The sequence below is a fragment of the Perognathus longimembris genome, chromosome 16 (assembly GCF_023159225.1).
Source record: "Perognathus longimembris pacificus isolate PPM17 chromosome 16, ASM2315922v1, whole genome shotgun sequence".
NCBI lineage: Eukaryota > Metazoa > Chordata > Mammalia > Rodentia > Heteromyidae > Perognathus > Perognathus longimembris.
The window spans coordinates 23,471,699-23,497,051 of NC_063176.1; the positions used below are offsets into that span (position 1 = coordinate 23,471,699).

Below are 25,353 nucleotides of genomic sequence, written 5' to 3' on the forward strand. Positions count from 1 at the left end.
ACTGTAACTGATCTTAGTACCCTGGATACTGTATATACACATATTAGAACTAGGGAAGGGAAAGGGAATACCAAAATCGAGAGACAAAGGATAAAAAGACAGACCATTGCAATAGTGATACTTACAAAACCAATTGGTGTAATCCAACTGTACAACTCATGGGCGGGGGAGGCAAGTGGGGAGGTGGGAGGCGGCGGAAAAATGAGGGAGGAGGTAACAAGTTGGATAGGAAATGTACTTGCCTTACATATGAAACTGTAACTCCTCTGTACTTCACTTTGACGATAAAGAAGGAAAAAACAACAACAAAAAAACACTGCAACAAAGAATTGGCGGTATGACCAAGTACTTGGTCATGCAAGTGTGCGACCTTAAGTTCAAACCCCAGGACTGCACACGAGAAAAGGGGAAAAAAATAAAGAAAGAATTTATCTTTAAAATGCTTTAATCCAGACTGCACGTGATGCTATTTACACATTCAGCTGGCCCCCTACTTGCCCTTCTAATTTTTGCATATTGGACGAAAGGCATGTTTCGTAGCCAGACACCACAGCACACCACAGCAGAGGGAATTTAGTTTCAACAGATTACACTGAGCTGTCATTCCTCTGCATGGCGTACTCCCACTGTGTTCAGCAACAGATTTCTAATTTCTACACTGAACATATGCTACTGCAGATTATCTCTTCTTGCAGGCTTATTTTACATGTGGCTTTTATTCCATTTGGGTTTTATGAGAAGTAAAAAGGTCACTCTCTGACAATTCACTATAATGTCTCCTCTTAGTGATACATTTCAGATCACTCAGTTTGAACTGTATATAGTGAAAATTGTGGCAATAAATTTGTAAAAGGTTGAAAGAGGGAAAGCTGTCTTCTTATCTTCCAGCAGTAGACAATTTATTTGGTAAGGCCTTGGACTCTTCTGGGGCACGAGGCATGTGTTGACTTGTCAAGCAATTCATTTCAAAACTGAAAAAGAACAGGTTACTTTTCTCTTGTCAGCTCTATATCAAAACCTGACTCTAAAAATAAGATACTTTGTCTGTACTTGTTAATTTAGAAATAGAAGGTTGTTTAGTTTGTTGGTTTTTTTAAACCTATACTCCTCCTAAAACAAAATACAACCCTTCTCTATGGAAATATTAAAAGCAGGTCCTAAAGGCAACCCCTTACTTTCCAGGAAACATTTCCAGACTCCAGGAAAGAGTCAGATGCTCCTGTCCTTGGCCTCAGACCAAACTGTCCACTGAGGAAAGCAAAGTGGTCTCGATGGCCTTTTCCATGGTCTCCTGAAGTGTCAGGGAATGCGGACATGTCATCAATAGGTAAGCTCAGATTCATCAGTGAAGCTACATTCAGACACCAATTGCCACCAGATTTGGACTACACAACACTAGCCCAAAGAGCAGGCAAAAAAACTCATGTGTTACACACCCAACAAGTGCCTTCATTCTGCTTCCCATCCATTTGGTGGAATGTCAGGTTTCACTCTACACACACACACACACACACACACACACACACACACACACACACACACCTCAGAAGTTCTGACTAAGGTTTAAAGTATTGTCGGGAGAGAGTAAGTACATATTCAATAAGAAGCTGTAATTTGGGTGAAAATGTTTTCTTCCTTAAACTCAAACTCCCGGCTCTTGGATTTTCTAACTTGTAAGGTGGGGATAATATTTGTTCCTAATTCACAAGCAAAGGATGAGCTGATACATTTGGAAAAATAGAAAATGTTTTATGTGATCATATCAATGGTTATAGGGAGAGCTGGAAAATCTTGTTTTCACCAATGTCAAAAGCAGAGTCTAGGGCTGGGAATGTAGTTTAGCAGAAGAGTGCTCGCCTAGCATACATGAAGCCCTGGGTTTGATTCCTTAGCACCACATAAACAGATAGAGCTACAAGCAGCACTATGGCTCAAGTGGTAGAGTGCTAGGCTTAAACAAAAAGAAGACAGGGACAGTGCTCAGGCACTGAGTTCAAGCCCCATAACTGGCAAAAAAAAAAAAAAGCAGAGTCTATTTAAATGCACTAATGAAGTACAACACGAGACAGAAGACTGGAAAGACTCAGAAAGGTGGTTCACTTAGAAAGGGGCGGGGCAGCAATGGAGTCCTCAGAGATTATGCCACCAGTTACACAATGAAATCCAGCCTTCCTCAGAGGCTTCTAACTCTAACTTCTCTTCTTGAAATCCCTACCAATCAACCAGAACCCTTTGGAAAGCCATGAGAGATGGTTTGGTGGGAGTCGAGTGGCTCAAGGACCACTCTTACAGCCCCACAGAGGCCAAGGCTGATTGCTAAGAAGCTCAAATGCCATCCTTAATCATTGTACTACAGCCAGCTGTTCCCTAACAGGCTGGCTTCTGCCTTCCATCAGCCTCCCTGTACCAACAGAAGGCTTTACACCCGAAAGTGGGAGTTTCTGTCCTCCATGTATTCTGAAAATCTCTACGTTTAGGGCATGTGCAGAAAGTCTTTAGTCTCCCAAACATCCATATTAATACAAACAAGACAGGTGAGCAATACCAAATTAATAGATTAGACGTACACATATATGTACATTAGACACTGCTTCCTGAGAAAAGAACAAAACGAAATATCCACCCAGTAGTTTTCTGGATATTTACATGTAAACAAAACAGTGAAATCACATACATACAAAGATAAACTGTATTAGTTTCGTAAGTGGGCAGCTGGGGAACAAGGTAAGTGGAAACAGGGTATGAGAACCAAAGCAATAGGCAGGTAGACTGATAGTTAAGCCACAGAACACCCTGGCCAAGGCCAGGCAGGCCAGGGATGAAAATTATCCTTCAACTGACAAAAAAGATCACCTCATTCTACTTCATATGAATCCTAAAAATAAGAAAAAGAAAAGTTAAACAAAACTCCATTTGCATGAGTCATACTCCAAAACTCAAGAATTGTCCTACTTCCTAATGACAAAGCTGGTGGCAAGCAGGCACTCCCAGGGGTTGCTGAGAAGAGAAACATTAATACAAGTTTTCAGGCTTTTATTTCGTGCCAGTCTGAGGCTTGAACTCAGGGCCTGAGCACTCTCTCTAGACTCCTTTTGCTCAAGGCTAGCCCTCTACCACTTGAGCCACAGCGCCACCTCTGGCTTTTTCTGAGTAGTTTATTGGAGACTTTCCTGTCAGGGCATTCCTGCCAGACTTTCCTACCAAGCTGGCTTTGAACCTTGATCCTGACATCTCAGACTCCTGAGTTACTAGGATTACAGGCATGAGATTCCAGTGCCTGGTGTACACAATAGCTTTTAAACCAGATGTGGTAGAAAAGTAAGTAATTAGATGGGAAAGCAGGCAATGGCACTTTATACCCTGTGATTACTTTGGAAAAATAAATGTATGCATGTGTATAGACACACAGAGACATGTTCATAAATTACAAAGTCAGACACTAAAATACCAACAGAAGTGATTTGAGAGAGTTTTAGTTAGAGATTTTTAGCTAAGATCATATTTCACCTTACATTTTATTGCCTTCATCAAATTATTTCTTGGAATAAACATGAATTCATTTGATTGGAGAAGGGAGGGAGGACTTACCAAAGGGGGAGAGGCTGTGCTCTTCCCTAAGGCACACGCTAGGTAAATAGCTAGTTCATCTATTAACCACACCATGGCTACAGCTGAATGATTTACTGACACTGGGAAATGTATTTGAAATTTTAGCAGTGTCTTCAAGTAGACACAGAACTTGAAGCAAAGGAAGGATTTTCCCCCATTGATGGAGGCTTTGGCAGGTCCCCATAGAGATATTTTTACTAGCAGGCTGGCTTTTCACTGGTTCATAAATCAAACAATAAAGGCAGACATTCAGCTCACCAGGAACATTCTTCAAGTTATCCCTTCTATCTCTCTCCCTCTACCTACATTCCAAAGTCTACAACCCTGTCCACTCCAGTGGTTGGCAAATACAGCTGAGCTTCCCACCTTCTGTTCATGTATTGAGACCACTGGTGGCCCACATTGCTGGGTCTCTCTGAGATCTTCTTTAGCCCACCACCCCAGCCTCGGTCCACCAAAGACTGTGGACTTCTCCAGCATTATCTGTCTTTGAAAAGTGAAAGCCAAAGGAAGGACCCCCAACCAAAGAGAAGCCTTTGATGGGGACCATTCTCAGACTTGCTGGCTGCACCTGCCCAGCTGCTCAGATCTCAGATGTGATAACAGGGAGGTGCTGTTAGCTCTGTGGGCAGCCTGGGGAGGGAGGATGGGGGAAGCAGAGACAGAACTGGAGAAGAGAACTGGGGGATGAGAGAATGATTCCATACAGCCAAGCTGAAATAACAGAAACCTAGGCACTGGGCAGAAAGCCAGATGACTTGTCACTCGTTTGTAATCCATAGCTGAAATATTTGGGGTTCAGATTTGTCTGAAAGAATGGGATCTGTCTGGAAGATAAACTCCCTTGAATTTGTAGCAGGCTTTCTCAACTAGTATGTGATACTTTTGTTCTACCATTTGTCTCTTGGCATATACAACACAAGCCTATAAGTAGCCTGGAGAAATGCCAGACACAGCCAAGTCTTCTGCAAAAGCACAGGTCCTAGGCGAAACTGTCAGGTGCCTTCTCTTTCTTGTCATTTATCTTGCCCAGGAATATGCAAAAACACAGGGAGATGGAAATGCCATTGCTACTTTGCTGGATCTCATTTATCCAAGAACTTTCCATGCTAAAAAGGGAATCTTCCCTTTGACGTGGCTTAAAACAGTCCTTGGATGCTACCCAAGTTCCAAAGATAGTTGGAGAGTCATCCCTCTAACACTGATAAAGCACTCAACTATCTAAAAGATGAAAGGCATAAAGAGAAGGAAAAAGGAGTGGGAAATATAGACATTTTCTAACTTTCCTGAGGCCAGACCTAGCCAGGACTTGCTGATGAGGAGTAAGTAACAGAAACTAAATGGAAGACAGATCACCTGTAAGCCAAAGTCTGGGCATGCCTGTACATTCCTGTCCTCCTCCCCATGCAATGGCACATCACATTTCTTTAAATTAAAAGATATCAAAAAATATCTGTTTGTGCTTGTATGTATGAAATTCACAAGGATAAAACTCAGGTCTGCCTCAGCTACCGGTCACTTCCCGGTCCTCTTGGCTTTATCACACTGAGGGTAACAAATTCCTATACAGTAACGGTCTGAAACCATCTTGTTAACTGAGGAAGTAATTTTCTTAACCAATTGAAGTTGTCTATGTGGGTTACTCTGTACCCCTGCTTGTATCCTGGGTGCCTGGAAACAGTAGTGGATATGAAAGAGGCTCAACATGTATTTGTTACAGAAACCCAAGGGAGGGGACAGGAATATCACTTGGATAAATAAATCCTCTTTGGCAGAGCAATCAGTAATTAAGCAAGAGATCAAAATTGTTGCAGAATATCTAAGAAAGTCTGAACAATGCATAAGACATACAGCAGAACAAAATGAGTGAATGGAACATGAGTTATAGAAATACGTCAGGCCTCCCAACTCAACATGTGCGCTGGCACTGAAATTGGGCCAAAGCTATGATTCTGGCACATGTTACGTGAACCATGGGAACTATCAGCTTGATGATGGCTGACCAGGAATGTAAAGGGAGCTCCTCATTGGGCTTTTGTGGTAGTACTGGAATTTGAGCTAAAGGCCTCCCCCTTCCTAGTCAGATGCTCTACAATTAGAGAGAGTCACGTTCCCAGTCCTATTTGCTTGTTCTTTTTTCAGATAGAGTCTCCTGCTTCCTGTGAGGGGCTGGTCTTTGATAGCACTCTTCCTATCTCTTCTGTACTGCTGTAAGTACAGAAGGGCACTGTCATGATTTGTCCTAAGAGATTGTTTTGTTTTGTTTTTGTCTTGCTGAACATTTGAGGACAGAGTTCAGTAAGCATCTTTGCCAACAGTTCCACCCAGCCATGTTAGGTTAAGACGCATGATAAAAATTGTATGCCAAGACCCATGAACTCTTCAGTGATCCACAAGCCACTCCAAGAAACCCAAATTTCATTTCCTCTGATGACTGGCTCTGTAGCCAAAGTAGTTTAAGCAAATAATCAACTTTAGAAGTTTTTCTGCTCAAGCTTCAGCTTCTGAATCTCAACTAAATTAATTTCCAACATGTAAACTTCACAGGTTTTGCTGTCATGTTTCCTCTAAATATAGGCTAATACTGGCTACAATCCAAATAATTGCAGAATCTCATTTAATCTGACTATTTAAAGAAAAATATTTTAGCTTGTTGCAAGGACTATGGTAAAGTGTTCTATATATTATATTTGCTTCTTTAGAACATATAAAAGTATACTTCATTTTAAATAGACACTAAGGAACAAAACTGATAAGGCAAGCCATTTGGTTTTCATTTCTATAGGCTGAAAAATAAAAGACTGATTTCAATAATACCCACAGCTCCCTTTTAGTGTCTACACATTAGGGACTAAGGATAATATATTCACACTTTTCAAAAGTCTTCTCTAAGCCAGCATCGTTAGCTCACTCATGTAATCCTAGCTACACAGGAGGCTCAGATCTGAGGATCTGAGAAGCCAGCCCAGGTAGAAAAGTCCCCAAGAGATTCTTACCTCCAACTAACCACTCAAAAACATGAAGTACAGCTGTAGCTCAAAGAGATAGAATTAGTACTACTTGAGCAAAAGAGCTCAGGGACAGTGCCCAGGCCTTGAGTTCAAGCTCCACGACTGACAGAAAAACAAAAAAACAACCCCCCCCCCAAAAAAAAACTCTAATCCTCATACTAATGTTTGAAGTAGATATTACCCTCGTGTAGTAGTTGAACTTCTTGTCCAAAGTTATACACACTACAATAAGAATATTCAATTCAATACTTCACTTTATAATCCTGGAAAATTTCCAACTGCTTGATTCTTTCTACATTTTATCTGTTTGGTTTTTTTTTTTTTGTACTGGGGATTGAACTGGGGCCTTCTGCTTGCTTGGCAAACACTCTAATACCTGACTTATGCTCCTATTCATTTTTTTTCTCTTAGTTTGTCTAACATAGTATGGCATGCTTTTGCCAGAGATAGCCTCAGACTGAGATCCTCTTATTTCTGCCTCTTAAGTAGCTAGGATTACAGGCATACACCACCATACCTAACCCAATTGCGCAATTCTTTATTGAAAATCTAATATAATTCAATACTCAATAAAATAAACTTCACAGGCATTTACTGGGTTTCGTTGTTGTTTACATCTTTAGAAAGTACACCTAACCTGCTTTGACTGCCAGCACACAATGGATAAAAACTGAATCTCATTTACCATCATATCCTCAAGACCTAGAACAGGGGTGGAAAAAGAATGATTGGGGTTATGGAAGACAGAAACCAGGGGAGAAAGTAAAAATATGAGGTTCTGAGCATATAGTGAAGACCTCCCAGGTACCACAAACCATCTTCTGATTAAGGTAAGTAAATTTACTCACTTGATACTCATGATAACCTATGTGGTAGATATTATTATCTCAGTGTTACCAAGAGGAAAATGAAGGATGGAGTTAATGTGCATGTAGATGACAGAATCATGATTAGAATCAAGGTAGCTTGATACTAGGTTCTAAGTTTATAACCACTGTGCTACATTCCTTCAGACTGTGGAACTGCAGAATGAAAGCAATGTTTGCCTTGGGGTACACATGGCTCTATCCTCTGGCCTTCATGAATAATTTGAGACAGACCAAGTATTGATTCACATATTTAAAAAAATAGGCTGTATTCAAACTCCACATTCACTTAAGCTACTCATTTAATATTCTTTATGATGCATGCTGCCGGTTATTTTACTTTTTCTTTCTCTTCATTTCTTTTTTTCTTTTTTTGCCAGTCCTGGGGTTTGAATTCAGGGCCTGTGTACTGTTCCTGAGCCTCATTGTGCTCAAGGATAGCTCTCTACCACTTGAGCCACAGCACCACTTCTGGCTTTTTATGATTAATTTATTGGAGATGAGTCTCATAGACTTTCCTGTTCCTGCTGGCTTCAAACCACAATCCTCAGATCTAAGCCTCTTGAGTAGCTAGGATTACAGGCATGAGCCACATTCCCAGCGTAATTTTCCTTCTTATGGGCTCATATCTATGACCTATGAGCACTGTTCAATCGCCCCACCAGAGTGGAACAGAGATTAATAGAAAAAAAGGATAAAATAGTTGGGAGGAAATTTTTTCAGGACCTGGAATTTTCATTCTGATTCAGATTCACATTTAATAGCAGATTTTCTAAGATGAGGCAATGGGAACACCATCCTGGCAGAGAGAACAGAAGAAAACCAATGGTACCCAAGAGCCATGCATGAAGTTACTAGGGGATAAGTGTGTGATGGACAAGAGAGAATCAAGGATAAAGCTTAATTACCAGGCTGCAAGTAATTAAGAGGTGGGTTATTAATTCCTATATAAGTGAGTCAGAACAGGACAGAGAGCAAAAAAGTAGGGCACATAGGAACCAAAGTAGAAATGCAGTCCTAGTACCTGTGGCGTATGGAGTCAATAAGAGTCAGACATGAGGGGCAAGAAGGGATGTTGAACCACGTGTAGTTTCTGGCAAAGTATGCCTCTTAGTCAAGAAGTCCAAGAGCCAGGGCTGAAATACAGAGGTTGGCACTGACAAGGTAATTATTCTGTGGCCCTACCTGCTATGGGGAAGAGGCAATTAACATATTGCCTGTCACGAATTTGTGTTGTTACAAAAAACTAGGAAATGATCAGATCATCATGCTACAAAACTGGGAAAGGCAGAAAAATGAAGCAGGGAATTTAATGGGCACACATTGTAGTCCCTGGTTACATCATGTACCTTAACCAACTTCAAGATGGAACAATGAGATTGCTATGTGTGTGCAGGCTTACGCACAGTTGTGTGTATGTAAACATAGCCAAATTCAAGAGGAAAGGGAAATGATAAGGGACCTCAAGGATGAGGTTCTCTGGCAGGACTCAGTATCTTGTTCTCAATCTCTGTGTGTGTGTGTGTGTGTGTGTGTGCGCGCGCGCACACGCGCGCGCATATGCACATAAACACACACACACACACACAACAATACTAGCTATAGAACCCAGGGCTTGGGCACTATGCCTTAGTTTTTTCTCTCAATGCTGGCCCTCTACCACTTCTGGCTTTTGGTTGTTAATTGGAGATAAGAGTCTCATGAACATTCCTACCTGAGCTGGTTTTAAGCACCAATACCCAGATGTCAGCCTCCTGAGTAGCTAAGATTATAGGTGTGAGCCACCAGCACCTCACTTTTCAGAGTCTTCTTTTATCCCCTCTGGTTTACCTGCGAGTACACTTTTGTTGAAGAGCCATGTTTATTTGTTACTTGGTTCTGTCCCTTTTTTTTTATTCTGCCTTATAGTCAACATTACTAGCAAGCATGAATATGAAACAGGTGATTTCTCTCAATTAGTTTCCTTGGCATAATGTTCACTTTCTTTGGGTTTTGATGGGTCAATAAAGTGGAGAATTATCCTAGTCATAGCATAAATGACCCTGCCAAAAGAAATCAATCCAGAAAACCTTGTTGTTAACATAGAATGGCAGGCTCCTTTTTGAAAAGTTTAGCACGTATTGGAAGAACATGAGCTGGCTGACAGACTTCCAAGGTCAATAGTGACAAGTCAACAGAAATGGCCCAAACACAAGTAAACAACAAACATCCCAACGCTGAGAAAGCTTATTTACAAGGATAATTTGGGTAGTCTCAGGGCCAAGATGGTAGATGGAAGTTGATCAGATATCTAGCTTTAATTTTTAAGATCACTCTATCTCTCCCCACCCCCTTTTCTCTCTCTCCTCTTGCTCTGTTTTTGCTCCTTATTTTATGCATAAAAATGCAACCAGCCTGAACTAAAGCAAATTGGTTTAATTCCCTAGAGGGAATGCGAACAAATTTTCCCAGCAACTTTCTACTAGAAGCATTTGTGTGGGGGTATGTGGATGGAATGTGAAGCAGGCAGCCACGTAACCCAGTAATCCAATGAAACATTACCCATTGCAAAATCCCTTAAAATAACATTAGCATCACCAATTAAAACACTGGGCATGGGAAAAAGGAAAAGGGCTGAAGAAGAGAGAAAGAAATAAAATGTGCATGTGGAAAGAGTGTAAGAGGAGGTAGACATGGGGATACAGGAAAGAGGACAATCTAGAAGGAATTAATTCCCTTTTAAGGGAAATCTGTCACAGAAGTGCTGGCAGGAGGTCTCTTTGATGGGGTAGAATAAAGGAATACAAAATACGTTCAATAATTTCATCAAATTGAAATTTCAGCAGTTTACCTAAATTGCCCAACTATCAGACACTTACAAAAGTGTTTATATTTGCCTGCATTGAGTCTGTCACAAAACAATGGGTAAATAGAATACAATAGCTGTCAACATTAAGGTTTTTATTTTTTCATCTTTTATGGCTGAGCCTTCTTGGAAATACTGGTGGGTCAAGAACCATCCCAGAGTATTAAGTCTATTCATTCATTTGTTCAAATAATCCTATATTTGCTCAATAAACATTGAACACTGTGCAGATCTTGATTCTTGGGAAACAGAGGAATGCTGTAAACTTCCAAAAAACCCCCTCAAGCTAAATTCAGAATCTGTCCTAACTTCCATATCTGTAACATGGCTAGTTACAGAGCAGGCCCTTCTGTTCTCATGACAGTGCTTTCAAGGTCCTTTCCATAATCCTCCAGGCTCTGATTCTATCTGACCTGGAACAGAGAGCACCAGCAGCTGCCTCTCACAGCTCAGGGGCCAGGAACTTCTTCAGCTCACACAAATGATGAATACCAGGCACTCATCCTCTTGAACTCTTTTCTCTCCAAATGCTTTTCCTGAGAAGCTGACAAAGGTTATGAGAGATGGGTACAACCAGCTGCCTATCAGACTGGCTCACCTGCCAGTGCTCATCACAGGTCTGCCTTTCTCCCACTCTGCTAAACAGCAGTGACTGCAGCTCCTGGTATGACAGCTCAGTCCATCCTCTGTCCACCTGCTTCTCAGAGTGACCTATTTCCACACATCTGCACTTAGGTTCTGGGCACATCTAATTATCCTTTGTCCTAAAGACCAACTTCTTTCTCTTCCCTTTATCTTTTGTTCACCCTACATGTACCTTAAAAAAACCTGTTAGGTACATGATTATAATCATTATTGAAAAATTGGCCAAGCATAAACAAATTAAACTACTACCATTCCCACTTCCAGAGACTGTTAAAATATTAAGAGCTTAAGCTAGATGTAAACTAAGACCATAAAATTAAAAATATAAAAGTACATATACAGACCTCTTAAGTTAAATGGATACTAAAGTAATAAAGTTTGAGAAACATGTCATTTCTCTCATCTACCACTTTTCTCATTTCACTAGAAATCTTTATTCTGTTTCTTCTTGCCTTATTATATAGTTAGTTCTCATGACAAAATAGTTAAGACTAGGTAGTTTATTATGTAAAGAGGTTTATTTGGCCTATGATTTTGTTGGCTCACCAGATCCAAGAACATGTAAAAGAAGCAGAAAGGGTGTTGACCCCTTGCATGTGAGGTGGCCCTTCGTTTGTTACAACCTGATTCCAGGCCACTCCTGAGAGCAGAATCCCTGTGACCTAACGATCTTCCATTCAGCCCCTCCTCTTTAAAGGTTCTATCAACACACAAGGATCGAAGCTTCCAGCACATAAACCTTGGAGGGCCAATTACATCCACATCAAAGCACTGCAACTAGGCAACCTGCTCTCAGCTCCTAGTGGCCCCACCGCTTTCCTGATGTGAGGGAGTGAAGGAGCTTTACCCATGGCCCAGCCAGTGATTACCTGCACACGTGTGGCGATCTTGATAGAAGCCGTCCCCACAGGTGGGAACACACTGCCCGCGCTGCATCAGCAGGGGAGGCTGGCAAGATGAGCACTCCAGGCCACTGGTGCACACAGAGCACTGAGGCTGGCAGGCTGGCTCCAGACAAGGATGAAGAAAGAAACAGGGAACCTCTGGTTAGCACAAAGCCAGTATACCAGTGCTGACCCTCACACAGCCCATCCCAGAGCTTTGGGATCACAGAGGATAGAGAGGAAGGAAAATATTGTTAAACAGCCATAATTTGCATAGTAAATACTTCGTGTGAGGCATGGTTCAAGTGTTTTATGTGGATGCATGCTCCATGATCACTAGAAGCCCTTGGGGGTAATTGTTACTAGCCACATTATATCAGACAAGAAACAGGCTTCCGGAGGGAGGTTGAGGAGCTTGCCCAAGACCACAAGACATTGGCATTTGAAGCCAGGAAATTGGCTCATAAGTCTGTGATCTTTTCTTTTTATTAATAATTCTTAATATTTTTGTTACTCAACATTTTTGGCAAGAATGTCCCTAAGTGACTTTCAAAAATCTTAAGTATAAATCAATAAATGTAAAAACAAGTGATTAACTACAAAAATAATAATGAAAGTAACGAGCTTCTACTGAGCCTTGTCTATGTCCTAGACACTCACCTAGGCAAGTAATAAGTACCAACACACTTAATCCTCACAGAACCCTGAGGAAAGTACAGGACTACCTCCAATCAGCAGATGTGAAAACACAGGTAACAGCAAGGTTAAACACTCAATCCCTTTTTTCAGCCTTTGTACGTCAACACCATTTATTGAAACATAAATTGGCACAACCCAGAAGGCAAGGAACTCACAGCAGACACATTCAGGGAGGACCCATGAAAACAGGAGCATTCACTCATAAATAGATAACTAACCTCACAAGTCAGGGCTAAGTATGAACGTAGCAAAGATTTGACCTCAACAACATCAAACTCTGCCAGGTAAGAGCTCCTCAGATGGATAAGAATTCTGAAACGCACCTGAACACATTCTATTTCCTCTGGTAACTCTCTTTAGAGTTAAGAGATAAACACAATTAATAATTATCTGGCATGCCAGGTACCAGTGGCTCATGGCTGATTCTAGCTACTCAATGGCTAAGATTTGAGGATTATAGTTCAAATCCACCTGGACAGGAAACTCTGTAAGATTCTTATCTTCAATTAACCATCAAAAAAGCCATAAGTGGAGCTGTGGTATGATCAAGTGGTAGGACATAAGCCTTGAGCATAAAAACACAGGGACAGTACCCAAGGCCTGAGTTCAAGTCCCAGGACTGGCAAAAAAATAATCAGTTAAATAAATTAAATAAATAAAAATCTGTGTGATATGGATCAAGTCAGTTTCCATTTGGAGAGAAAGAGACAAAGTGACCTAGGGATGGTACGAGGACTTCCAATGGCTTTAGATCTTGTGCATGTCCTGCATTTGTGATCCCCTCACTGACAAATCAAGTCCTAGGTTTGAGAACAACCCCTTTGTGAAATGTCTCTGATTACTATACAATCCCACCTCTAGGTTGGGCTTTCCACCAGATCCATACCTAAGCAGAGGCTGCCCGCTTGGTAAAATCCCAGACCACAGCTGTGTACACATCGTCCATTTTGTAGCAGCTTTGTAGGATCCTGACAGAGGTCACAGTGCTCTGGAGAGTGGGAGCAGGTCAAACAGTCTGGGTGGCAATGAACTAAAACCAGGGACAAAAGAAGACAACTCAGTGAGCATCATAAGATTTGGTTATAGTCTCAAAAAAAAAAAAAAAGAGTCATATGATTTATACAAATCACAGAGAATATGAGGGACAAAAATCCAAATAATACATAGGTACAAAAAGGTCCCCCTTGGGGCTGGGGATATGGCCTAGTGGCAAGAGTGCTTGCCTTGTATACATGAGGCCCTGGGTTCAATTCCCCAGCACCACATATACAGAAAAACGGCCAGAAGTGGTGCTGTGGCTCAAGTGGCAGAGTGCTAGCCTTGAGCAAAAAGAAGCCCAGGGACAGTGCTCAGGCCTTGAGTCCAAGCCCCAGGACTGGCAAAAAAAAAGGTCCCCCTTTCAATGCAAGATTCCAAAGAACTACTCTCTGTCTAAAATACCACTTTGTTTACCATATCCTCAAATTAAAGTTGTTGAAAAAACAGCCTTGTTAATGGAATAACAATATCCTCCTCATGCTCTAAAACGGCATCAATAATTTATGGTACCTTAGCTTATGTTGCTCTTAAGCTCTGCCATGTATATAGAGTTCAGATATAAAACCTACAATGCTTATAATTAGTTACTATCATCTTTTAAAAAATATAGCCTGTTTTCTTCTTTGTCTTCAAAATCTTCAATCTTTTTCCAGTGTTTAGAATTATCACTGACTTTAGTGGTAATTGTCAGCAAAGGGCCATTTTCAGGTTTTAAAGTTAAAGAAGATCTAATTTTCGATGTACAACACATAATTTGCTAAATATTTCCCTTGGAAAGTCCAGAGAGCCACTTTGGCAAAGGTAACATAATTAAACCATAAAGTTGTTTTGCTTTTTCCCTCGATAAACTTGACAGTGAAACACAGTGATTAGCCGAAATAAGGGGAGTGTAACAAGAACTGCCAGCATAAAAAAAGTGTAGCCCATGGATAAAAACAATTAATTAAGAAATATGAATGGAAGGAAAAGCTACTTCTCCAAGAGACACAAGGCATACAGGCAAATTACTGTGCAGCCAGATCAATCCCAGTGCTTGCCAACAATTATTAACTGGAACTAATTCAACCCCAGGTGATTTGAAAGTAGAACTGCAGAACAAGTAGATAAAATTTGCTTTTGCAAGAAATTAATGAGTCTTTAAACTTTAAAATCCCATCTGAGAACGCCAAAAGGAACTGTCCATTTCATAGTTCACTATAAAGAAAAAAAAAACAAAAGGCCACAACAAATTTTTTGCAATTGTTCTTAGAAATCCATAATGGAAGGTAGACTCACCTTTACACGTCTTGAAGCATTATAGTTCTGGCTTTTCATAATAATTTTGCAAGCTAAAATAAGATCTCTTTTATCAGCAAAGATATAGAGAGAGTCAGGGATTTGCCCAGATTTGCCAATTCCATAGGCAAAGACTAATTGGAATCATTTATCAGAAGAATGAAGAAACAATATCTCACATTTTTTTTGAAAAAAGGAAGAAAGCAAACTGGATATCTAAGGAAAGGGGAGGGTAAAAGAGAATCTCTCTGAACTTTCAGCCAGTAAGATCACCTCAGTAGGAATCCAGGGAACCGTGCACCCACCTGCGGTGCACTCTGGGCAGCACTGCCCTTTCACCACCAAGGCTAAGGTGGCCACTGGACATGGAGGACAAGAGGGCTGGTAGCAAGTGACTTGAGCACTCCGGCACTCACACACCTTGCAAGGTCCATCTTCCCACTCCTCGCCCTCCTGTGGGGAACAGTGAAGAGAGAAAATGGTGATTCAGAAGAGAGGGGGCAGGGGGAGGGCATGTGGCCACAGCTCCCACAAGGACAAACTGAAGGGACACAGCAGAGGGAGCAGCCTACCTTTATAAGGGCAGAAGTCCTCATTTGTGTTTATAAGTGGCTTTTTTTAAAAAAAGACTTTAGGGCTGGGGATATAGCCTAGTGGCAAGAGTGCCTGCCTCGGATACACGAGGCCCTAGGTTCGATTCCCCAGCACCACATATACAGAAAACGGCCAGAAGTGGCGCTGTGGCTCAAGTGGCGGAGTGCTAGCCTTGAGCGGGAAGAAGCCAGGGACAGTGCTCAGGCCCTGAGTCCAAGGCCCAGGACTGGCCAAAAAAAAAAAAACAAAAAAAAAAAAAACAAAAAAAAAAGACTTTAATTTCTGCTGGTACGAGAGCCTGAATGCCACACCTCCTGCTTACTCAGCTTTCTTCTTCATGACTGCTGCTCTACACCTCGAACTATGCCACCAGCCTGGCTTTGTGCTGGTTAATTGGAGATGGAAACTGACGGGCTTTTCTGCTCAAGTTGGCTATGAACCACAATCTTACAGATATTACTCTCCTAAGTCGGTAGAATTATAGGAATGAGCCACCAGTGCCCGGCCATAATTGGCTTCTTTTACAAGTAAAGTACCAGTAGAATGATTTTAGGCATGCTCAGATATAAACCGTGAAAGTACCCAGGAGGAAGCAGATTATATAAGAAGCATACAAAATGTATTTCTAAACCTATTTTCCCCCCTCCCCAGGTACAATAAATAAATAGAAAGGAAAAATACTGGGGGCAGGGGAATACCATGTAACTAGTGATGAGCAGGCATATTAAATACAACCTCAATAGTAACCCATGGGAAACATGGTTAAAAGTCTATGTTCTCTTATAACTACTCAGCACGATTAAAAAAACAAGTCATTATATTTTTTAAATTAAAGCTTTTAAGGGCCCATTTCTGTAGGCTACAGATGTATCACAGGCTTTCTCGCAAAACAAATTATGGTAATTCACATGAAAAGTTTGACTGAGAAATGCAAAGTGATTCTAAGAGTAATTCCCTCTCACTCACCCTCCTACTTGCTCTAGGGAAGAGAGATATATGGTCCCTATCACAATGTACTGGGGAATGAGAAAGAGAAATTAACAAAAGACTAGATTTTGAAAGAAAAGTTTCCTAAAATGTGTACCAAGCTCATTGAAGTTAAATGTCCCAATGTTTAACAAAATGAGTGGGACATGTTAGAAAATGGAGGAATATTATGTTGAAGAAGCAGAAGAAAAAAAATTTCCACTTCAAGGCAACCTAGTTCCTTGTCCCTTATTCTTCCCCATCCAACATTGTAAACTTGGTGGAAATAACCGTGCTCACAGTTTGCCTGAAAGAGAAAGCTATATAAACTGGGCACCATGGCTAACACATGTATTTCTACTCACAAGGATGATTCCTGAAAACTGCAGTTTAAGGCCAGCCCAGGAGGAAAAATGCCATGACAATATTATCTTCAATTAATAACCCCCCCCCAAAAAAAGCCAGAAAGAAGGAGCAATATACTTAAACAAAAAAAGCCAAGGGAGCATGTAAGGCCCAGAGTTCAAGCCCTAGTGATCATGGGGAGAGGTGAGGGGGGGGAGGGGGGGCAGGGAAGCTATACAGGATTACCCTGACCCCTGAAAGTAACCTAGAGGAGATAATGCTCAGCAATATTTTGGGAGAAGGAACACTCAATCCCTAGAATCTCTTTCTTTCACATGCTAATATATAACTAAGTCCACTGAGCATCAAACCCAGTTTTCTAGAGAAAGGTCAAGGACACATGTGGAAAATTATAGTTACAAAAATATAAGATAAAAAGATAAGGTAAAGGAAGGAGCCAAAGTCTTATTACTAGCATTATTCCATCCTGATCAAGCATCAAACTTGGCTGCGAAAAATACTGTCATTGTTTCCCTATGGTAGTTTATGCAGATCATTACTGAAAATAATTTTATAATGATCTATGAGCAAGTTAAAAAGCTATACTTACCAGAATATGTTTAATTTCACTTGCATTTGAGGACAACTAGGAACAAAGAGAAATGCATTTATTATACTACTAAAAACACCATTAGGCTGATCTATTTAATTTTTCATTATGAGATATCCATTTCCCCAAGTATCATACAACTTCATTCACTCGTGATGAATAAAGATAAAATCAGTCTGCATCAAAACCAAGAAATGAATACAAAAAGCAGGTGAAAACAACATTTGAGGGAATAGTTTTATTATTCTCACTTTGTGTTGATAAAATAGCTTCGATTCCCCTCAAAATGAAAGGCCTCCTGGTCAGGGATCAAACTTACAAGTGCAAAGTGTTGAATTTCGTGTGGCCCCAGAGCATTGTAGAGATTTATACTTACTGACAACAATGTTATTGAGTTTAATTTATCTCCAAAACTGGTTGAAAAATTAATATAATTATTGAGAAGATACACACCCAACATTTATAGAGAGCCTTTAATTTCCTCAGTTCTCTCTTATTGTTGTCATGGTTATCTGCTTTATTCTGTAGTACTGGGGACTGAACTCAGGGAAGCCACAGTGCTTCTGCTTTCATTTTGGTTTTTCAGAGAGGGTCCCTTGCTTTTGCCCAAATTATCCTCTGCCATAATCCTCATATCTCCACCTTCCAAACAGCTGGGATTACAAACCTGTCCCCAGCACTAATCCTTTGAATTGAGAATGACTAAACCACGAATATACTACAGTGATACAAGAAATGACAAGAGCACAGTAATTCCAATGTTTTTAGCTTTCAAAATAACAAGTAAGCATTGTTATATGTGTATTACTCATATCATTTCAATAGCCTCACAAGGTCAACACTTTTATTATCCTTACTTTACAAGAAGGATCAGTTGGCTGGGTGCCGGTGGCTCTCTCCTGTAATCCTAGCTACTCAAGAGGCTGAAATCTGAGGATAGCAGTTCAAAGCCAGCCTGGGCAGGAAAGTCCATGAGACTCTCAAGTTCAAACCACCCAAAAGGTGGAAGTGGTGCTGTGGCTCAAAGTGGTACAGTGCTCGTCTTGAGCTTAAGAGCTCAGGGACAGAGCCCAGGTCTAGAGTTCAAGCCCCATGGCCGATCAAGTTATTTGTCTAAGGACACAGTTCAAATGTAGCAATAATAGGGATTTGAACCTAGAAACTGCACTATTGACCTGGCAAATCCACAGAATATGAAATCCTCAGAAACACTGGCAGATTGACAGGCATAATATACCTAAATCATTCGGAGCACTTAATCCTAATTTTCGTAAACATATTCTGTTAGTCAACAAAAGTCATATCTATGATTAACTGGCACATTTTTAAGAACTTAAATCTGTCAATATTCCAAAATCCCATGTAGAAAATACAGCTTTAAAAGGGGGCACATTTGGAGAGATTATGACAAAATTTTTTCTATGGTATAATATAGTAATCAAGTGCAGACACTGGCAGAAATATTTGTGAAAAAGTAGAGTTTTACATCATATCCAATGCACCAAAAATGTGTTACTTCTATGTACAAAAGAAATCTAGAATCTGGTAGTATTTTATCAGTTCCTCGGTAGACCAAGCCACCTTTCTTAGGACTACTACAAAAATCAAACTGGACCACCTACCTTCAGTCTCTTTCCCTTCATTCTTCTGCCCTAAGTAGTAGCTTAGGTTATTCTTTCCCTAGGCAGAACATGGTTTTCTGGGGAGAGAGCTCCAAGCTCACCAGCATCAACCATGTGCCTTGTTCCAGGCTGTTTTCTAAAACTCACCTGCAAGTCCTCTTCCTCATTCACTTCGTTCTAGTCATACTCACTCTTAGGCTATTTTTGTGCCTTTCTATCTCCTGTCACACTTCCTGGAATCTCTCCCCAGATACAGATCTGACTCACTTTCTTAGTTCCTTCAGATGTTGCTTGGATTTCTCTGCTTTATGTAGGATTTCCCATTTGCCTTACGTAAAAGTAAACTGTCTCAGGCCAGAAGCCAGTGTCTCATGTCTATGATCTTAGCTACTCAGGAAGCTGAGATCTGAGGATCAAGGTTTGACGCCAGCCTAGGCAAACAAATCCAAGAGAGGAATCATCAATTAATCTGCAAAAAAAGCTGGCGGTGGAGGCATAGTCAAATGATAGAGCTACAACCTTGAGAGAAATAAAAACGAACCATAGCACAAGGCTCTGAGTTGAGGCCCCAGGACCAGCACAAAACAAGACAAAACAAAACAAGAAGACAAGTGGGAATTGAAAGGAGAAAAAGAAAATCATCTTCCACCCAAGCTCAATTACGTAAGTTCTTTGTTCTGCAGGCAGTACTCATCAACAGGTTTTGGAGTTCATGTGTTCATGTGCGTGTGAGTGTGCGTGTGCGTATGTGTGTGTGTGTGTGGTTGTGTGTATGTGAGAGAGAGTGAGTGAAATCTGTCTCACCACACTAAAATGTATAACGTATGGTCCATGATGACAGCATGGACATGCCGTGATACTCACTTTCCTCACAACAAAACCTGATATTCGGAAGGTAAACACACAACGTCTATAAAACAAATGAATGGGTAAAAGAAACTAGGAGGTAAGGAAATTCCCCTTATTAAATGAACTCCAAATTAGTAATGCTCGATAGTCCTTAGTTATGAGCTAATACTCACAAATGTTGCCTTTTCTTCGTAAACACAATAACCATTGCTTGAAATGCATTCAGGACAGCATTTTCCATCTAGATGAATTAGTTCTTCACCCTGCAGACACAGAGAAGTGGTGTACATATAAAAATCAGCATCTCCAGTTGCAGTGCTAAAGTGCCAAGCAGCTTCATATCCCCCTATGCTGGTTGCCACGAAGCCTCCTCAGCCTAACACTTCTCCAAGTACTTCCCCTTCCCACCATATGTGTACTCTGTTCCACCACAAGTGCTACCCAAGACCAGGAGCTCACACAAGTAACAAAAAGAATGCCATGGTCTAGAAAGAAGTATCTTAGGAAGGGATCACATTATCATGCATTTAGAAGGTGAGAAATTGCAACTTTGGTTCATTAACACTATTCCAGTCAAGCCATTTCCCTTAAATATGAAAACAAGTATGTGCAGATGTACATCTATGCACAAATGTAGTTTTTCTGGCATAAAGTGTAGAAAACTAATTTGTATCTAGTATTCTGAAATCTTTACAAACTGTTACTGAACTCATGTCTTTTGTAAGAGGACAAAACAACACTTGGACAGTGTATAACTGACATAGAAAGTCTTATAAATTTAATTGTCCAGAATCAATAACTTCCAAATTGTTATTTTTATTTCAAACAACTTCTTGCTCTTTAAATTTTTAAACAATTACAAATTCCACATCTTAGTCATAGTTTTTCCTTCAGTCTTTCCTTCTACAGAATTTGCTATTAAAAACATGAACTGCTTACACTTTTTTCCTGTGGGTACACTGACATCTAACACTTAGAGGATAGAAAGTATTCCTTAAAAAATACTTCTCTGTTTTATCTAACATATATCTACTATCTAAAGAAAGATACTGTTTAGTAAGAGCTTAATTTGGAGTCTACATTATATTTAAAAGTAAGGAAATCATATTAAATGAAAATTGACTGAATAAGCAATAATACTGTATGTTTAAAATCATGGCACTTAAGAAAAAAATTCCAAGTAAAAGCATTAGCTGTGTTTGGGTTATTGGGGATGGATTTTTAAAGCCCTTTTCTACATTTCTTGAGTCTTCAAACTCTTTCAGGACAAATGTATACATTCTTAAATAAAGTAAATCATGAACTTCTAAAAGAAACACAAAATAACATAAATTTAACTTTTTATAGAGCAAATAAAGTTATTTCAAAAAGAAGGGAGTTATATGGATTACTGTCCATCAAAATTTCCTGCCTGTCAGCAATTGACAGAGAGCAGAGGGTGCTATAGAGATCAAACATATTTACATATAAATTGTTTTGCAGAATCTTTAAGAATCAGGTGGCAGAGCAGGCATGGCCTAGAAACCCATTGAAATTTGCTTTCAAGGCAGATAAAGGGATTTATATGCATGTAATCTAAGTTGCTTAAAACAATATTTTGAAATAAAACAGAGTGTGTGTACTTGTACTTACAAAAAACAAAAAACAAAACAGAATGCATGAGAGATTCCTGAGTGCTCACTGCAGCACCCAGACAAGAAAGTGGGCCTCTCAGTCAGCAAAGAGCCTGGGGATCAAGGATTCAGTCTGGGTGAGGTAGGAAGTTCTAAATAGATAGGCTATATTTAGATGAAAGCTGGATGCCCCAAACCATGTTAGTTCCCTGTGGTGGAGAGAGAAGAGCTCATTCCAACGAGCATTCCTCTTTTGCTTTGAACAAAATTGTTTCATGAAGCAAATTCATTCATTTACTTTTCTCTCCTTCCCTTCGTCCTTCCTTTCTTCCCCTCTTTCTTTCTTCCTTCCTAAGGCTGAAATCAAAGCCTGTGCACTGTCCCTTAGCTTTGTCCCTCAGCGCTGGGACAAACAACTCTAGTTCAGCTTTGGGTGGTAAATTTAGGATAACAGTGTCACAGACGTTCCTGCCCTGCTGGCTTCAAACCTTGATCTTCAGATGCATGAGACATGGCATCTGGTCCAATCATTTCATTTTTTAAGAGGTTTTTCCTGCATAAGCCAGATTGAATTTGTTATCCCTGGCCCCATCAAATCCTATCAACACCTATCAGCCAAGGGAATCTGATACAGGGCTTAACCTACCTATTACAAAAGGAAACCCTCCTGGAGGGATTTTTTTTTTAAGAGGAAAGGAAAAGGAACCATACTTTAGTGCATGCCAACCTTTTCCCAAGCATTTTGATAAAATTTTCATTTCCTCTACCATATTATAGAAGCTGTGATTGCTAAGTCCTCTTAAGAGAAAAGAAATGTAATTTGATTTTTCCATCTGAATTTATGTTCAAAGACATTACAAAATATAGAAAAGTGAAATCCATCATATTATCTAGTATATCATTTTTTTTCCTTATTTGTCAATGTCTAGAGAGTGAAATTAGGTATCTGAAAGACAAGAATGTGCCATTTTCTCCTTTTTAACAACAATTCACATATGATTTCAAGTTGTTCAGAATATTGCTGCTAATAACCAAGGTGATGATGATGAAGATGAGGATGGTGATGGTGGTGATGGTGGTGGCAGCACACCATTCTGTCTCTTTGGGAAGTTTACTTCTCCACATCTTGCATATACTGATACTTAATGTCCCCATGGTACCCAAGATTAGAGATCTTTCAGAAAGGTGACCAGAGAGTAGAGTAAAATTAAATCAAAATAGCAACAGTGCACTTCAGCTCCTCTCTTGGCAGACCCAGTCACTTCCCTCAGGCTCCTCATACATTTAATTCATAGTTCCATAATCCTCAGTGCCACCACAGAGTAATTTCTGTTTATACATCTAGCTTCCCTAAAGCCTGGGAAGTCTGAAGGTTATAATTCTAAGAATTGAACCCAGGGCTTCCTGCTCAAGCCCTGGGGCTATGCTCCCAGCTGAGGGGTGTGTGTGTGTGTGTGTGTGTGTGTGTGTGTGTGTGTGTGTCAGAGAGAGAGAGAGAGAGAGAATATGTATACGTGTGTGTGTGCCTGCATGCCTGCCTGCCTGTTGATCTGTCCTTTTGCCCAAGTTGGCCTCTAATGCTCAATCCTCCTGCCTCAGCCACCTGGGGGCATCTACCCTATGTACCTTATTTATATTTTTCACCACCATCAATACAAGCTGATGAGAAATTACTACATCCAGGCTGTTACTAGGTCATTAATCAGAGCTGTATACAAAGTATGGTCTATTTTTTTTAAAGGCTGAGGGATATTTTTCTTAAGATTAAACCTTGGTTACAATTTCATTAGTAGTAGTGTTTCCAGTTTTGAATCTACTAACTTATAATTTGGGAAATGTGCCAATAATCTGGAAGGAAGTCATTTAGTTGATTAAAGATATAGAGTAACAGGCATGCTTTAGAATTCTTCCATCTATGAAAGAAAAAAAATGATGTGGAGTAGAAAGGGATAACAGAGTGGTATGAAGTGATATGGGGTGAGTGTACTAGGCCACTCTTTTCTTCAGCAGTTGCTCCCCATCTTCCCCGCAAAAGCACACATAGGACATGGATTATATCAGCACAGCCAGGTGACACAATAGCAAACAGATCTCAAATGAATTACCAATGGGGACAATGATTTGTTATTATCTGAGGGTGTTTTGTTTCTATTTGACAGAAAGTATGTAGTTAAAGGACTCACCTACCAGGGCACCAGTGGCTCACATCTTTAAGTCTCACTACTCTGGAGACTGATAGAGCTAAGGATCAAGGTTCAAAGCAAGCCCAGGCAGGAAAGCCCATTAGACTCCTGTCTACAATTAACCACCAAAAAAGCTAGAAGTGGAACTGTGGCTCAAGTGGTAGAGCATTGGCCTTGAGAAGGAAAAAAAAAAAAAGGCTAAAGGACTAGCACAAAGAAAAAGAAAAAAGAAAGAAAAAAACCTCTCACCCTACCAGGATCTCATCTCTCTATTTTCTATAAACCATGGCATATTAGACAAATTAAACCTCAGAAAACAACCCAGGATCCTCTGGGTAAACAGAAAAAGCAAAGAAGCCCCATCTCAGTTTGAAAGGGCCAGGGAAGGACCCTAGCAAAGGTTTCTCCTGATGTCTGTCCAATCATTCTGACTCTTCTAACAAAGAAGACAGACAGACAGACAGAGATGAAGGAGTAGGAAAGTTCCTACAAAAAAAAAAAAGCAAGACTCCCTTTTCCTGTGTTTCCATTCTGCCAAGACCCCACTGGAGGAGGCAAACTGAAGAACACCAGCCTTGTTCGAAAGGTTCTTCCTCCTTAAGCTCAGAACTGAGCCAATAAGAAGTTGGAGGGAGGATTTAGAAAGAAAAAATGCCTTCATGGACACCACAGGGTTCAGATCTTTCAATTTCCCATCTCTACTGGAGTTCCCACCCCTGAGGGAAGCTGGTGGGGCGGATGGGAGAGGCTGGGGAGCAGGAGGCAACTTTAAAAGCAATTTGCTTTGCCATGGGTCAAGAATGAGTTCAAAGGGGGGGGGGGGAGAAGTAATTTCCTTAAAATATACATCTATAGTCCAGACAGAAGCTGCTTTGTTAGAAGCTTCTTGAAATTCTGCACGCAACAGAGGTCAGCAGAGTTAATTGTTTATGAGGTCCCTCTTGTTCTATCTTAAAAACAAAAACCATTTTCGTTTCTTTCCTGATTCTCAGCAGCAGCCCTCAGGTGCAAGATCTCCTTTGAACTAAATGTAGCCAATGGGGTATGCAGACAAAGCCAGACCCTGGTGCAATAAAGTCTAGATAGGCCCTCAGCCCATATCAGGTCCTTTTCTATTATGTCTGTGGCTCTGGGGGCTTCCAATCTGACCAGAGGCACAAATAGCTAAAAGCTTCACAGTGCTATTCCAAGTGGGCCTGCACCAATATTAACATTGACTCGACACCATCAAATCTTTGTGCTAAAATACCCCCTGAAACACGAGCCAGCAACCTGATCTCCCCTCTGTTGGCAAGAAATGGGGAACAGGAGCAGGTCTACCTCTGCCTGTGAAAGCCCCACCGTCCAAATGGAAGCCTTCACTTCTTACCCGGGCACACTCCACCTTGGCACACTCTACAGTCTGGCAGGTCACCTGGCCATGGTCGCACATGCAGAACTCACAGGCTGAGCGCTTCCACATTTCATCCTGGTACCGCACGATCCCACTGGATGAGCAGCTTCCAGCAGGAGACACACATTCCTCACAACATTGCCCATGACGCCGACCCCGGCTCTGACCCTGAGGAGACACAGATGGTGAGGGAGGGAACACTGAAAAAATCCCATCTGAACCAAGCACTGGTGGGTCACACTTGCAATACTCGCTACTCAGGGGCCTACAAATTTGTGATATACACACACACACAGACAGAGGCAT

At 40.7% G+C, this 25,353-nt stretch overlaps 1 protein-coding gene across 6 annotated transcripts in view; it reads right to left on the minus strand.

Annotated features, from left to right (window-relative positions):
* The window catches only part of Fras1 (Fraser extracellular matrix complex subunit 1), a 423,435-nt gene that overhangs the window by 217,987 nt on the left and 180,095 nt on the right, over positions 1 to 25,353 (minus strand). For all 6 annotated transcript variants that reach the window (XM_048364092.1, XM_048364090.1, XM_048364089.1 and 3 more), the window contains exons 9-14: positions 25,024 to 25,215; positions 20,032 to 20,121; positions 17,388 to 17,423; positions 15,178 to 15,325; positions 13,446 to 13,589; positions 11,846 to 11,980 (exon numbers count right to left, since the gene is read on the minus strand). In XM_048364092.1, coding sequence (XP_048220049.1) covers positions 11,846 to 11,980; positions 13,446 to 13,589; positions 15,178 to 15,325; positions 17,388 to 17,423; positions 20,032 to 20,121; positions 25,024 to 25,215 — 745 coding nt within the window. The remainder of the gene's footprint in view (positions 1 to 11,845; positions 11,981 to 13,445; positions 13,590 to 15,177; positions 15,326 to 17,387; positions 17,424 to 20,031; positions 20,122 to 25,023; positions 25,216 to 25,353) is intronic.